A 15,864-nucleotide genomic window follows, 5' to 3' on the forward strand; every position below is an offset into this window, starting at 1 on the left:
CCGATGGGGGATGCCAATTCAAGTTGATTCGGTCCAGGGAACACATTTCACAGGAAAGGTTATGAAAAACATTTGCCAACTATTAGGAATAAAACAGAAATTTCACATCCCCTATCACCCACAAAGTTCCGGGATGGTGGAGAGGATGAATCGGACTCTAAAAATAACCATGGCAAAAGCAATGCAATCCTCAGGTAAAAATTGGACAGAAGTCCTACCTGCAGTTCTGATGAGGCTTAGGGCGACCACAAATCGAACTACCGGCTTGACTCCATACGAGCTGATGACCGGGCGAGCAATGCACTTACCCGAAAACATTATTACAGGCTGGACAGATGTGGGTCCGATAAAGGATAAGATCCGTCAATACATCCGAGACCTTAGCACCCAATTGAAGGGGATGCGCCGGTCTGTAATTTTTAATGAGGCACAGGTCGATACAGAGGAGGACTCAGAAATATTACCAGAGGTCCCAAAGGCCAGGAGCAGGGTATTAACAAAAGTGCCTCCTGCAAAACCAGGATTTGCCCCAAGATGGCACGGACCTTACGAGGTCATTATTAGTGGAGATACCTGTGCCTGTATAGATATAAGGGGACAGGGGGTCTGGAAACACTGGACCCAATTAAAGCTGTATGAAGACAAATGAACTAAAGAATACCGTTTTCGTTCATTCAAATTCCACAGGAACCAGGACCAGATCTACTATCAAGACGTCGGAACAAACTACTTTTAATTTGATTGCCTGTTTATTTCCTGTATATACTATAACTGTAAAAATACTGTTGAGAAAAAAACGATATGGGAACAGGGACATATTTGATAATAACCATGACCATTGTAAATACGCTCCAACACATGGGGGTTAGGGGAGCAGAACCCCCAATCATGGAAGGAAACCTATTCCTGAAAACACACATCCAGATCTATGGGAATAGGACCGCTTGTTACCCTTCAGCGCGATCAGTAAACTCCCTATTCATCGCAACACCAGGGTGGCTCCCACAAGAGTTATTCACTATTGACACATCGGGGGCACCCTGCAAGGAACATATTGGGTACTTTAAACAAGGGATACAAGGAAGGTGTGTAGAGCTCACTGAGCCGGGAATTCTAAGGGGGATGGGAACTACCCACAATGTTTTAAGGGAGAGGGATGGGGGTGCGTGCATGCCTTTGTCCCTAAAAATGATTCGTGCGCTGAGGCACATTGTGCTCTCCAGGAGTGCCGGGTCCGGGAAGGACACTTCACTTGTGACTGCAAGCAACAAAAATGCATTGCAGTCACCGCGGGTAGGCAGCTTATGTGTGGCAAGTGCAACGGCACCCACGTAAGCTCAGCCTCGGGGACATACCCATTTGATTCTCACCAAGGGGTACAATCAAGTGGACAGACCCGGGGGAGGGAAGGTTCCACAAGATGGGACCATGTGGTCAAACGACCCCGGGGTAATGCATGTTATCGGGTTAAAGAAGGTTACGTGTTTTTATTCAAAAATGTATACATGACGGCCACAGACAGGCCTCCAAGGTTCTTTTCCGTAGGGACAATCAGACCTCTCATGGTTCCGTGCCCAAGCGAGGGACATGTCCAGAAACGCACAGTGACCAGGGCGATCAGCGCAGAATTCTGCGCCGACTGGCAGGCCCCTGTCACATTAGGGTCTTCCCTGGGGTATGGATTTCTGGGGACACTATCCCTTGGAGGCGCCGCAGGGGTGATCAGCGCCAGTAATAGGAATTTCTTCATATGTGGACTGACCATTTTAGGAAACAACACCCTACAAGCACTGGGTGCAATTGACCAAGAACTCGCAGAACTCAGACTATACACACAGCAAACGAGATATGCAGTAGACTACCAGCTAGCCAGACAAGGAGGGGTATGCACCATTATCAAAGGAAAATGCATCACATATGTACACGACGAGACACTAAACATAACAGCAGCCATGTCCGGGATACAAAAGCAATTGGATAGCTTTAAACAGGGATTAACAGGGACTGATGGGTGGTTAGGGTGGCTGTTTAACACAGTTTGGGGAGCATACATTATGAAGGGATTAATCTTAGTAGTAGCCATCCTGTTCACACTCTGCCTGGGCCTAACCTGTATTAAAGTGATATGTGCAAATATTACATCAAGAATGCTACCCACTGCCAGTATCCAGATGCAAGAATTTAACCACGCCACAGAGGAAGAGGAACAACGGCAAGGACGACATCTGTACAAGTCACTGTACCTCTGAAGATCGTCCATGGGGGGTCAGCCATGAATGGGACCCCCTGGACGAGAGGAGGGACTGAAGTAGGCAATTTTCCAAAAGCCATATTGGCACCATTCATAACGTGCCTACAATGCAGAGGGGAACACCCGGATGGATATTCGTTCAAACCCCCTCTGCACAGCTGAGAGACCTTTAAATTTCAAAGCCAACGAAAGATCCTTATTCTGCCCAGCAACAGCGCGAAGCTGCATTTTAAACCGGCCTTTGGCCAAGGAAGATCGGGATATCTGCGAGTCAAGACCGAGAGTGGGCTATATGGCATAACCAGACTATCAATAAAATATTACAAGAATAAAATGGCCAAGGCAGGCAAAGAAACTTAACAAACTAGGGTAAAAGGAATAAAAGATTAGATTAAATCTCCCTACACACAGCAGGACAAAATGACATTAACACCTAATCTCGCAAGCAGGGAACACAGACACAAAACAATGAGGTCAATTCGGATAAGGGGACACATAGAGGGGATAATGGGAAACACATTAAAACACCGGGGCAAGAACAGGTAGTCCCATTAACACAAACACACACCATACAAATGCAAATTGACAAGCCTCCCAGAGAACTTCCTGACCAGACAGACCACTTTATACATATTGTAAAAATGCATAATCAAATGTTCCCGCTCGAATTTGGATCCCTATAAAGATCCAGAGCTGATGTGAAAGGATTGAGATCAACGTGGCCAAGCCACTGTTTCGGAGCTGGTTACGCTGTTCTCCCTGGGTTCCCAGTAATTGTACAATAAAGAAAAACACTTTGAACGTTGCCTTGCGACTCGACTTCTTTGAATGCACTGGTACAAGGGATTTTTCCCTACAACACTATCTACAAGGTGCACTGCAGCAATTCACCAAAGATCCTTAGACAGCACCTTCCAAACCCACAACCACTTGCATCTAGAAGGACAAGGGCAGCAGATATATGAGAACACAACAACCTGCAAGTTCCCCTCCAAGCCACTCACCGTCCTGACTTGGAAATATCTCACCATCCCTTCGCAGTCGCTGGGTCAAAATCTGGAATTCCCTCCCTAATGGCATTGTGAGTCAACCAACAGCATGTGGACTGCAGCGATTCAAGAAGGCAGCTCACCACCACCTTCTTAAGGGAAACTTGGATGGGCAATAAATGCTGGCCAGCCAGCGATGCCCATGTTCCACGAATGAATATAAAAAAAGTGCAAGGTGTGTGACAAATCATTCTCTGATTCATCGAGACTCCTGATCCATCAGAGGATTCACACAAGTGAGAGACCATTCATATGCGAGGTGTGTGACAAATCATTCTTGGTGTCACCGAGCCGCCATAGACACCAATGCATAGACACTGGGGAGTAATTGTTCACGTGAAGTGTGTAACAACTCATGGACCCTCCTGTTTCATCAGAGGATTTACACTCAATTTCAAGATTTGCAATTAAACAGCAATGAAGCTGTGAAAGGTGGTCAAGTTCTTGGTGTCAGGAGAAGTGAAACTGATGGAGAAAAATGGGTAGACTCCAGGACTGAGGAACAACCTACAGACTCAGTACTGATAGAGGATTCCCACATTCAGCAAAAAACCCAAACATCCTAAATCCCTTTGACTCAAATAAAGCTCCAAGTGCAAAAGATAAGGCAGAACAACCACTGACTGTCTGAAAATTCCTCGTTTTCCTCAGTGATACTGCAGTGTGCCCTCCTATCACTAGATGCACTGTCTGGAGAACTCTCTCCCTATTCTCTTGGCTCCTGCTCCCAAACACAGCATCCATCACATTAAGGTCAGTAATGAGTGTTTGAGTGACTCAGGCATGTGAGTCTTGATCCTGCTCCAGGTGTGTGACTGACCCGGGTTAATCCCACACTCCACGGGCAGTTTAGGCAGAACTTGACTCTGTATCTAACCCGTGCTGTAGCTTCTCTGTGAGTGTTTGATGAGACAGGGTCAATGTGGAGAAGTTACTCCATCCCCATTGTAAATGTGGAGAAGTTATTCCTTCAAGTTCATATCCAGTGTTTTTTTAAATGTGATGAGGCTTTCTGCCTCTATCACACTTTCAGACAGTGCGTTCCAGACCCTCACCGTCCTCTGGGTTATAAAAATTAATTCTCAACTCCCCTCTAATCCTTCCATCAATGATTTTAAATCTCTGCTCCCTGGTTATTGACCTTTCTGCTCAGGGAAATAAGATTGAAACAATCCCATCAGCTGTCTCTGCCACTTCGCTCCCTTCCATTGGCCTGCCTGGACAAACTACTGCTCCTCCCTGCATCAGCGCTGAACTCATCTTTCTCTAGTTTCTCTCCTCTCTCCCCTCATGCCCTCGCAGAGCTCATCTTGTCCACAAGACCCACTTCCTGTTCCCGCAACCCTATTCTCATTGAACTGTTGATCACCCAACTTTCCCTCCTGCTCCCCATGTTCGCCGATATTGTTCATGGTTCTCTCTGCTCAGATGTTGTCCCTCTCGATTAAATCTGCTCTTATCATGCCTCTCCTCAATAAAAAAAACCTTGACCCCCCCCCTCCCCCCCCCCCCCCTGTCCTTGCAAACTAATGTCCCTGCAAACTAACGTCCCATCTTCAACCCCCCTTTCCTTGCCAAAATTCTTGTACGTGTTGTCACCTCTCAAATCCTGGAAAGGGACATGGGATCAGGCGAGAGGTGAAGAATGGAGACAGAGTGAGGGTGAGAGACAGAGTGATATTATGACATTAGGTAAAAGGCAAGAGGTCAGTAAAGAGGAGGGTCAAATCAAAGTCACTCCGCAGTCAGAGTCAATCTTCGAATCAGGGTCACTCTCCTAATTACGCACTGAGTCACTACCTGAGCCCTCTCTGCCATGTCCCTCACGCCTGTGTCAACTCTCTCCTGTGCATGTGCTGATCCCACCATTGCAGTTCATCACTGCCTTGGACTCTGTGAGGCTGGGAAGAAGTGAGTGGGCTCCAAGTCCGATGGGAGCTTCAATCATTCATTGAGCCTCATGAACCACTGAATCATTCCTACAGGTGAGAGGTTGTACTTCCGTGTACACCAAAGCATTCACGTGGGCAGAAACTATTCATGTGCGAGATGTGTGACAATTCATTTGTGCAGTCATCATACCTTCGCAGGCACCAACGCATTCACACCGGGGAGAAGCCATTCAAAGGTGAGGTGTGTAACAAGGCCTTTGCAGAATTCTCTGGTCTGCATTCACACAGGTGAAAAACCATTCACTTGTGAGGTGTGTGACAAATCATTCTCAGTGTCATCAAACCGCCACACACAGCAACGCACTCACACGGGGAGAAGCCATTCCACTGTGAGGTGTGTAACGGAGGCTTTTCAGAATTATCGAGCCTTGTGAATCACCGGCGTATTCACACGAGGGAGAAACCATTCATATGTGAGGTGTGTGAGAAATCATTCTCAACATTAACGAACCGTCTTGCACATCAACGAATTCACACAGGGCAGAAACCATTCAAATGGAAGATTTGCGATAAAGCTTTTGTAAAGTCTTTGAGCCCCCAGCTACACTAGAGGACTCTCAGTGGAGAGACCCTTCAACTGTGAGGTGTGTGAAAAAGCTTTTCCTGCTCCTTTGATCTCCTGATGCACCAAATGATTCACACAGATGAGAAACCTTCAAAGTGTGAGGTCTGTGACCAAACCTTCTTGAAGTCAGGGAACCTGTGTTCAACAACACGTGCACACGGAGAAACTGTACAAGCGCGATGTGTCACAGGGGATTTGCACGATCAACAGCTCTGGTCGATCACTCTCATACTCACACTGGTGAGAAACAATTGATCTGTGAGGTGAGCAACCGAACATTCGCAAGGTCATCGATCCTCCATGCACACCAACGCATTCACATAGGGGAGAAACCATTCAGATGTGATGTTTGTGACAAGGCTTTCACCCACTCTTCCGATCTTCCAGAACACCAGCGGATCCAAATTAGAGAGAAACCATTCAGGTGTGAGATGTGTGATAAATCATTCACTCACTCAGTGACCCTCTACTCACATCAATGCACTCACATGGGAGAATCGTTGTTCATGTCAGAGGAGTGCTACAAATCCTTCTTGAGATCATTGAACCTCCAGCTGCACAAGAGAATCCACTTGGGATTTCTCTCTTCAAATGTAAGGTTTACGATAAAACTTTTGTGACATCTTTGCTCCTGGGACATCAGGGCATTCACATAGGTGGAGAAACTCTTCAGCTGTGATGTTTGTAACAAGGCTTTCACCCATTTCTCTGATCTCCAAGGACATCACACTGGATCCACACTGTGTGAAACAATTCAGTTGTGTGGTCTGAGACAAGTTTTTCACACAGTGTATCATCTAGTCCATCAATGCACTCCCATAGTGGAGAAACCCTATCAGTGTGAGCTCATAATAAAGCCTTCACACAGTTTTTGAACCACCTGGAACATCAGTGAACACACAGGGCAGGAGATAAATCCTGTGTAAAATGTCAGGATTGTTTCACCGATTCCTCTCACCAAACACTGACATCTCCACACAGTCTTGGAGACAGCTCGCCTGCTTCCATTACACTGAGAGTTGTCTGTGTTGTTTACCATTCAGCGCCCACACAGGGGAGCTGTCCTTCCAAAGTACTGTCTGTCTCAGCAGTGTCTGTCTTCAACCTCTCCCACCATCAGCCCAATCATTTCAAGGAGGTCAATTTAAGACCAGATCTCAAACGTCACCAAAAGAAGACATCAATATGTATAGAGGCTCCTGCATAAACTCAGCACCCTTTTAGTGCAGCGTCAGGTACAAGTCACTCACTGACTCTTATTCTGATCAAGTAGGCAATCAGATACTCAGTGGTTAGAAAGGTTTCAGCTTCTGATCGATCAGCACACGCATCCGGAGGAGAAGCCATTCCTGAGGTAGTAATGGAGCTAATTCAATTAGCCTCAGCATCTCTGGAGGGGGAGAATCACAGTAAGAAGTTTAACAACACCAGGTTAAAGTCCAACAGGTTTATTTGGTAGCAAAAGCCACACAAGCTTTCGAGGCTCTAAGCCCCTTCTTCAGGTGAGTGGGAATTCTGTTCACAAACAGAACTTATAAAGACACAGACTCAATTTACATGAATAATGGTTGGAATGCGAATACTTACAACTAATCCAGTCTTTAAGAAACAAAACAATGGGAGTGGAGAGAGCATCAAGACAGGCTAAAAAGATGTGTATTGTCTCCAGACAAGACAGCCAGTGAAACTCTGCAGGTCCACGCAACTGTGGGAGTTACAAATAGTGTGACATAAACCCAATATCCCGGTTGAGGCCGTCCTTGTGTGTGCGGAACTTGGCTATCAGTTTCTGCTCAGCGACTCTGCGCTGTCGTGTGTCGCGAAGGCCGCCTTGGAGAACGCTTACCCGAATATCAGAGGCCGAATGCCCGTGACCGCTGAAGTGCTCCCCAACAGGAAGAGAACAGTCTTGCCTGGTGATTGTCGAGCAGTGTTCATTCATCCGTTGTCGTTGTAAAGAATCAGCCAGGAATCCCATTCCTCATCAGTGAGCCCAGCTGGGAAGTCAGGGGAGGGCAGGATGTGTCTCGGCTGTGACAGTCTCCATTGTCTCACAACATTCACTGTCTGGGTCTACACATGCTGAATGGCCACTCGAACAGAGCACTGGAGGTCAATCAACGCCCATATCTGTACTCCAGGTCGTGAGGATTGGAGGGATTGTGAAAGGACTTGTATTTGTACCATTTTTATATCAACTCGCACAAACACAAGGCGTCAGAAAGCATTTTACAGGAGACTTTTGAAGTGCAATCAGTGTTGTAATGTGCGACTTGAACCGATAGCATTCTGACTCAGAGATGAGAGTAGTAACTAACAACACCAGGTTAAAGTCCAACAGGTTTATTTGGTAGCAAAAGCCACAAACCTTCGGAGCCTTAAGCCCCTTCTTCAGGTGAATGGGCTTAAGGCTCCGAAAGCTTGTGGATTTTGCTACCAAATAAACCTGTTGGACTTTAACCTGTTGTTGTTAAACTTCTTACTGTGTTTACCCCAGTCCAACGCCGGCATCTCCACATCAGTAGTAACTAAGCCATGGCTGACAATAACGTATAATATTTCTGTTGTATTAGATTCAGTGTCTAAGAGGTTAAATCCCAACGCTGTGTACAGAATGCTTTTCTTCCTGTAAATTGGCAGCCTGGAAGTTTAATTCGATTTGAAGTGGTAACTAGTTAGAGCTGCAGGTATCAGTGTTGTATTTGTGTATGGGTTGCTGTTGTTTCATTTTGTGAATGCAAATTCCTGAAGCTAAATGATACACACTGAAGAGGAGGTATTGTTTATTGATGCCCGGTCTTTCCGAGGTTGCTCACACAGCGCGCGAGTGGGAGGATGAAGAACTGTTTCAGGTACTGGTTACACCTCGGGATGGATCACACAGTATTCCCCAGAAAGAGAGAGAGAGAGAATGGTCACAATCATCCTAATATACCACATGCTGAACAATATCACTCTTAAGGAAGGTTTAGATTGGAACAGCCTAGCAAATGGACCTGGATGTCTCAGGAGAGGGAATGGGTGAGGTAAATGCTTAGCCTCTTCCAATGGAGCTGAGGGGAGCTGAACTTCCACAAAGTGTAATCCTTGGATAGGGCAGGGCTGCCAGATATCAACACCTGGGGCATCTACTCGCACAATGGGCCCAAGCTCACTAAAAGTCACGGCCCAAGAACTGGATCCTTGTCCAACTCTCTCTCCTCTCCCTCTCTCCTGTACACGTACTGATCTCACCACTGCACATGATCACTTCCTTGGATACTGTGGGTCTCCCTCTTCTGATCTGCTGTCAAACACATCCCAGGCTACACATCCCACACTGATCTTGTCAGTTTGAAGGTCTCCGAGGATGAAGAGTGCGATTCCCACACTAGAAATCTCTGTCAAATGTTTACCAGGGAAGGAGCAGTTTTTTTTTAAAGAGGTGGCATCCCATATATCCACACTCGTTCAGGAATGAATATTCAGGGAGAGATGGATGAAGATTTCTATGAATGGCATTGCATAATATCCACACTAATGTTCAGGCAGTCTGACTATCCTGTGGGGAATCAGGTGTGGAAATGCCCCTTATGCTGTGTGAGAAGATCCAGCTGAGAGACCTGTTTACTCGGTGTTGTGTGTTGAACTGATTGACTGAAGCAAACCCAACCAGGAAGAAGTTGGGATATTTGTTCCAGGATGGTGTAGTATCCTGGGGGAAAGACTGGGTGACCCTGGAATGTGTGAGGAGGATGCTGGGTGAGGGGGCGGGCTGTGTGGAAGGCCTGCCTCGGAGAACCGGCACTGTATTAAAGTTTAAAACCCCTCACACATTCCCCACATCCCACCATGTCAAACAATGCCCTCTTCCTCTTCCCCCCATGGCCCCTATATTCTCCACGTCATATTCTTCCCTCCACTTATGGCCCCTCATACTTTCCATGCTAAGTTATGCATCCACTCACACCCATGACTTGTGCCAACCTCTGACCCCCAAACAATCCACATACCCCTTTCTAGCTTTTATGCAACTTAGTGTCAACTCAAACAACTTCATGCCCACCACCCATTGCCCAACACCACCCATACCAACCCACCTAGTATCCACAATTAGGCCTCATGCTGAGCCTAAATAAAATTAAGTTCCAAGTGCCTTTGCACTCTGTTTTAAAACAACATTCATTCATAAACAATTACTATATTTAAATTCTTTCAGTTACATTATCCCTTCGAACGACAAACATTTCATTCAATTGCAGCATCCCATAAAAACAAGCAATGAAATTCATAGTCTCAATTCAAAGTGTCTATAACCATTTCTTAAAATTCATTCATGGGATGTGGTTGTCACTGGCTGGGCTAGCATTTATTGCCCATCTCTAATTGCACTTGAGGAGGCAGTTAAGAGTCAACCACATTGCTGTGAATCTGCAGTCACATGTAGGCCAGACCAGGTGAGGATAGCAGATTTCCTTCCCTAAAGGACATGAGTGAACCAGATGGGTTTTTCCGATAATCGACAATGGTTTCATGGTCATCAATTCAAACTCGGGTCCCCAAAGCATTACACTGGGTCTCTTGATTACTAGTCTAGTAACAATACCACTATGGCTGTCAATCTAATTGTGAAATAGCAGGCACCCTACTGTGACAATAATGATTGTGAAATCTGTCATGTACCTTAATCCAGTCAATCCGAGGCTTGTGTCAACAGGCAGAATAAAAGGCAATAATTTTTAACATTCCAGCCAGTTTATTTCAAAGAGTTAAATACAGGAGTTTTAAATGCCTATTTAACTTGACAGCTCCCCTTGACAGTTATTATTGACATTTTTGACAATTGGTTTTGACAATTTCCACGGAGCTCTCCGTTCCAATGGGTTTATGCATTACTCATATTCATGCGTAGATTTTAAAATATCTCAAACAATATCTTAGTTTTTCCCAAAGGCAGTTTACCTCGCCAAAGATGTCTGGCGACCACATTCAAAGGGGTACCTCCTCTCTCAGATTTCCTCTTCCTCTTGGGTTTCAGACATCTCTCACCTCAAAAGCACACACGTGAAGGCAGTTGCTGATTGCTAGGCACAGGTACCTTTCAAAATGTGCAAACTGTGACCTGACCCATTCCCAGCTCAAGGAAAATGGGAGGTGCTGTGATCGGGAGTAATGACTTCTGGATTCCACCCTCTTCTGCTATTGTCCTCAAGATAAAAATCCAGATCGAAAAGAGAGAAAAATATCACTCATGAGAAAACAGAGGGATGGAAAATGAGCTTGAGGGGGCAGTGTTAGAGAGAGGGATCCTAATTCCTTCTGTATCTCCCCCGTTCCTGTGGCGTAACCTCTCTTGTGTCAGAGGCATGTCCAGCAGTAGATGTCTCTGCACTGGGCTGCTGCTGGCCAGAAGGTGCAGGCGCTACAATCTGACACAGAATCTGCCTCATTTCATTCAAAGTTTCATTGCTTCGTTGCAGAAACTGACAAAGAACCTCATTCTGCTGCTGAAGAATCTCATTGTTTCTGTGCAGCTGTTGGTTTTGAATCTCACTCTGCTGTCTCAGAACCTCATTCTGCTGTTGAAGAATTTCATTGTTTCTTTGTAGATGATGCTGAAGAACCTCACTGTTTCTTTGTAGACACTGGTTTCGAATCTCATTCTGCTGTCTCAGAACCTCATTCTGCTGCTGAAGAATTTCATTATTTCTTTGCAGATTCTGGCTAACATCCGTCTTAAATTCAGTCAAAGTTTGCTGAAGCAAGTTAGAAGTGGCCTGATAACTCTCTGTACTTTGAACCTGTTCCTGATGTAAGTGTGCAAAAGGTTTCAGATCATCTTCATTTTCTTCACAAGCAGCATAGGCCTGATGCTGTCCGTGTGCTCGTGGAGACGACAGAGCTTCTTCTCCCAAAGCTGCAGATTCCTCACCTCCAGAAAGTTCTGAGCACAATCCCTTCACCACAGCAGCCAGAGCATCACAAGGCTCCTCCTTCACACAAGCCACAATATTTAACTTTAACTCACCAACACTATCCTCCAAATTAGACATCTTACCCTCCTGACACTCCTCTCCCTTCTCCACTGCAGCTGCCATGCCACACTGCTGTGAGGTATCCACCTCAGTCCCTTCCTCATCAGCCCTTTCAGGAATCTCAGACGCTGCTGCCAACTCTCCTCCATCACCATCTGATATGTCCATGGACAGCTGTGTATCTGTCAGAGGAAGAAAATCACAATTACGTCTTTTGTCACGTAAATTAACTCTCCTCCTGATGGTTTAAACATTCAGCTGCTGACATCACCTTCACTCATCCCCATATCTGATCCACCATTGGTTATTGTGGGGTTGGAGAGGCCAAACAGCTTCCTCGTGAACTCCTCCTGTTCCGTCAGCTCCTTGATGTACGGAACCTGCCCTCCAGTCAACGAGCGCTCCTCTGTGTTATGGGCCAGCTTTACCTAAAGGAAGAAATGAAAATGAAAAATAAATCATGGCTCAGACTTTGCTGTGCTGCCTTGTGACACATTTTCCGAGTGATGGAGACAGCTTTCAGCCTGCACCCAGAGGGACTTCTGATTAGAGATCAATCTTAGGACAAAGTCAGAGCCATCTCCAAGACAATTGCATTTTACAACACCTCATAAAATTAGTAAAACAAATCTTGTGATCTTTCTGTATTTTCAGCTCAAAAAGTAGTATTTATAGTTTCAAAAATTAACATACATTTATATTTAACATTTAGATATTGCCTCTTGTCCATCGTAGGGAAACCTGTGCATAAGCAGCAGCTTCTATATATATTGATGTTTGCTTTTGGTGATATTTGGTGATCTGGTCAAACATTACATTAACCTTTTTGAAGTGATCGGACTGATGGTGGGAGAGGTTGGAGACAGACACTGCTGAGGCAGACAGTGTTTTGGAAAGACAGCTCCTCTGTGTGAGCACTGGAGGGTAAACCAACACCGACAACGCTCAGTGTAAGGGAAGCAGGTGAGCCACAGTGTGAATGTGTTGGTGTCTGTGGAGGTCTGATGACCGTGAGAATGATTTGTCGCACATCTCGCATATGAATGGTTTCTCACCGGTGTGTGCAGAGGGTTGATTAATCCGAGAATGATTTGTCACATACATATGAATAGTTTATCTCCTGTGTGAATGTGTTGCTATGGGCAGAGGGAAGGTGACTCAGGCGATGATTTGTCACATGGCATACATGTCAATGTGTCAGTGTACACAAGAAGCCAATGAGTCGAATAATAATTTTTCACATACCTTGCACAGGAATGGTTTCTCTCCTGTGTGAACACGTTGGTGTCTGTGGAGGTTCGATGACCGTGAGAATGATTTATCACACACCTCACACCTGTAGGGTTTCTCCCCTGTGTGAATGCGTTGGTGTGCACGGAGGATTGATGACTTTGAGAATGATTTGTCACATATTTTGCACGTGAAGGGTTTCTCCCCTGTGTGAAAATGTTTGTGTTCACTGAGGCCTGATGACCGTGTGAATGATTTGTCACACAATTCACACTTGAAGGGTTTTTCTCCTGTGTGAATGTGTTGGTGTACTTGGAGGCTTGATGACCGTGTGAATGATTTGTCACACATTGTGCACCTGAAGAGTTTCTCCCCCGTGTGACGTTCCTGGTGTTTACGGAAGTTCGATGACTTTGAGAATGATTTGTCACACATTTTGCACGTGAAGGGTTTCTCCCCTGTGTGAAGACGTTTGTGTTCACTCAGTGTTGATGAGCGTGTGAATGATTTGTCACACAACTCACACGTGAAGGGTTTCTCTCCTGTGTGAATGCGTTGGTGTGTTAGGAGGATTGATGACTTTGAGAATGATTTGTCACATATTTTGCATCTGAAGGGTTTTTCCCCTGTGTGAATGCGGTGGTGTTGACGGAGGGTCGATGACACAGAGAATGATTTGTTACACACGTCGCACGTGAAGGGTTTCTCCCCTGTGTGAATCATCTGATGCCTGAGGAGTGTCGTAGAGGTCACAAAACTTTCATCATAAGTGTCACAGCTGAATTGCTTCCCTTCCATGTGGCTGACCTTGTGATGACTGTAGTTGTAACAAATGGTCCTTAGAAGATCTTATGAACCTGTGGAGTCCCCGACACATACCATACATTTGAACAGCCTTCCATCCATAGGAATGAGACCATCTAGGAATGAGTCAGTGGTTCATGAGGCTTGAAGAATGATTGAAGCTTTCACCACACTTGGAGTCCACTTCGTCCCAGCCTCACCCTGATTGAAGCTGAACCTTCAGAAAGGTTGGTTTTTATGAAAGGTTCCACACCACTGACCAATTTCAGATCTGATGATATGTCAAAGCTCCCCTGACCCTACCGATTTCCAGATAATGGTTTCACTGCCCAACCTTCTCTGTGTTGAGCAATGCTCTGAAGGGACTGGATGTCTTCCCACAGTTGTGCAGTTGTTCCTTGGGTGATGGTCAGGATCTATCTGTGGTGTCTATCCTCACTGTATTCTCTGGTGTAGTACGGTGCAATCATTCTGTAAAACAGGAAAAGGAAACATGATTTCCTCCAACTCCCTCCCGTCCTTTGCTGAAGGGGCTGACTCCTCAGTTAGAGACTGTTCCACAGCTAGTGCCAGTCTGCTATTCCCCAGTGTGGGGGATCAGATACAAGTCTTTACTTTTTCCAGCACGGACACTGGATAGTGACCAGGAGCAGACAATGTGGCCACTGTCTATTCCCCATCCAGATGCCATCTCCCCAGGCACCATGAGGGCAATGGAAAAGACAGTTGGGCCAAGTGTCACTATGAGCTCGAGTTGTGCTGGTGAAGGCCAGTTTTACCCTTAGAGTATATGTTTAATACAAAAATATTCAGGAGAAATATTAAATCAATGGAGATTTTGAAATTTCTCCCCTCGTTTTCATGAGTTATTTGAAGAAAGCACACTGGGTAAGAAGTGCTAGAAGCTAAGGAAAATACTTCTTTCGTGTAGCTGATCGATGGGTTCTGGTTTATTCTGGGAAATTAGATACACTGCACTCACTCAGGCTGCACATCCCAAATTCAGCTATCAGACACAGCACTGGGTAAAACTGTCAAATCCAAGCCCAGGCTTTTGGGAAAGGCCTCGGCCTTCAGGGAAAATATTTAAAGAAGATATTAAAAGACATTTCAATAAATGTGTCTCTGCCCCTCCCAGATAATTATACCTCACCTTCTCATATTCAGTAATGACCCAGCAACAAAACTCAGCCTGTAAATCAGAAGGGAAATGCTTCCAATAAACACACTCAATATCCAACACACAGCTCCAATCAAACAGCTCAGCCCAAAGCACCGAGTGAACAGGTCTCTCCGCTGGATCTTCTCACACAGCATAAGGGGCATTCCCACACCTGATTCCCCACAGGATAGTCAGACTGCCTGAACATTAGTGTGGATATTATGCAATGTAATTATTATAAATTCTGCTCCTTCACTCACCATCTCCTCACTTGGTTTTCAGTCCCTACAGGAAGTGAAGCAGCTGTGAAAGAGGAAGAGGAGAGAATGGGCAGAGTGGGTGGGCTCTCTGATTGACGTCTCTCACAGCCAATCCTAATATTTCTGGAGTAACAGGAGTTTCTTGAAGCTTGGGAAACTGACCGGTGAAACGGAGGCGACTTTGAGCAGCAGATCAGGTGGGAATTTAAACTTGTCATTGTCCCATCTGAATAGAACCTCATTTATTGCAGCTGCTGTCTCAGTTCCCCTGGTAAATGTGTGACAGAGATTTCTCGTGTGGGAATAACATGCTTCATCCTGGGAGGCTTTCAAACTGACAACATCAGTGCGGGATGTGTTGATGTCCTGGTCCATTTTCGTCTCCCGGGATATCAGCCCCAGGCAGTTGTTGCCTGAACATCCAAAAACTCAGTGCAATTTGAAGAGCCACCTCAAACAGGTACTATCGGGCGGCACTGTCCACAGTGGTTAGCACTGCTGCCTCACAGCGCCAGGGACCCGGGTTCAATTCTAGCCTTGGGTCACTGTCTGTGTGGAGTTTGTACATTCTCCCTGT

General features: G+C 45.7%; 2 protein-coding genes across 3 annotated transcripts in view; both read right to left on the bottom strand.

Moving 5' to 3' along the window:
• LOC144497032 (uncharacterized) overlaps positions 1-15,864 on the bottom strand; it is a 410,838-nt gene that overhangs the window by 87,315 nt on the left and 307,659 nt on the right. The gene's annotated exons all lie outside the window — the stretch shown is intronic.
• On the bottom strand, positions 10,538-15,323 carry LOC144497012 (uncharacterized). Of its 2 annotated transcripts, none has more exons than XM_078217695.1 (4): positions 15,288-15,323; positions 13,077-14,336; positions 12,103-12,259; positions 10,538-12,013 (listed from the first exon to the last, which is right to left on the bottom strand). In XM_078217695.1, the coding sequence occupies exons 2-4, from the start codon at positions 13,857-13,859 to the stop codon at positions 11,106-11,108; spliced, it is 1,848 nt and encodes a 615-aa protein (XP_078073821.1). In that variant the 5' UTR covers positions 13,860-14,336; positions 15,288-15,323; the 3' UTR covers positions 10,538-11,105. The 2 variants fall into 2 exon arrangements, with proteins under 2 accessions (XP_078073821.1, XP_078073822.1); XM_078217696.1 differs by lacking the exon at positions 15,288-15,323 and adding an exon at positions 15,019-15,285.

The sequence above is a fragment of the Mustelus asterias genome, chromosome 8 (assembly GCF_964213995.1).
Source record: "Mustelus asterias chromosome 8, sMusAst1.hap1.1, whole genome shotgun sequence".
Lineage (NCBI taxonomy): Eukaryota > Metazoa > Chordata > Chondrichthyes > Carcharhiniformes > Triakidae > Mustelus > Mustelus asterias.

Excerpts from the sequence above, each read along its gene's own strand:
- LOC144497012 (XM_078217695.1), bottom strand. The coding sequence starts at position 13,859 with ATGGAAGGGAAGCAATTCAGCTGTGACACTTATGATGAAAGTTTTGTG. Across the intron at positions 12,260-13,076 it reads AGAAACCATTCCTGTGCAAG|GTAAAGCTGGCCCATAACAC; the intron begins GTATGTGAAAAA and ends TTCTTCCTTTAG. Across the intron at positions 12,014-12,102 it reads AGATATGGGGATGAGTGAAG|ATACACAGCTGTCCATGGAC; the intron begins GTGATGTCAGCA and ends TTCCTCTGACAG.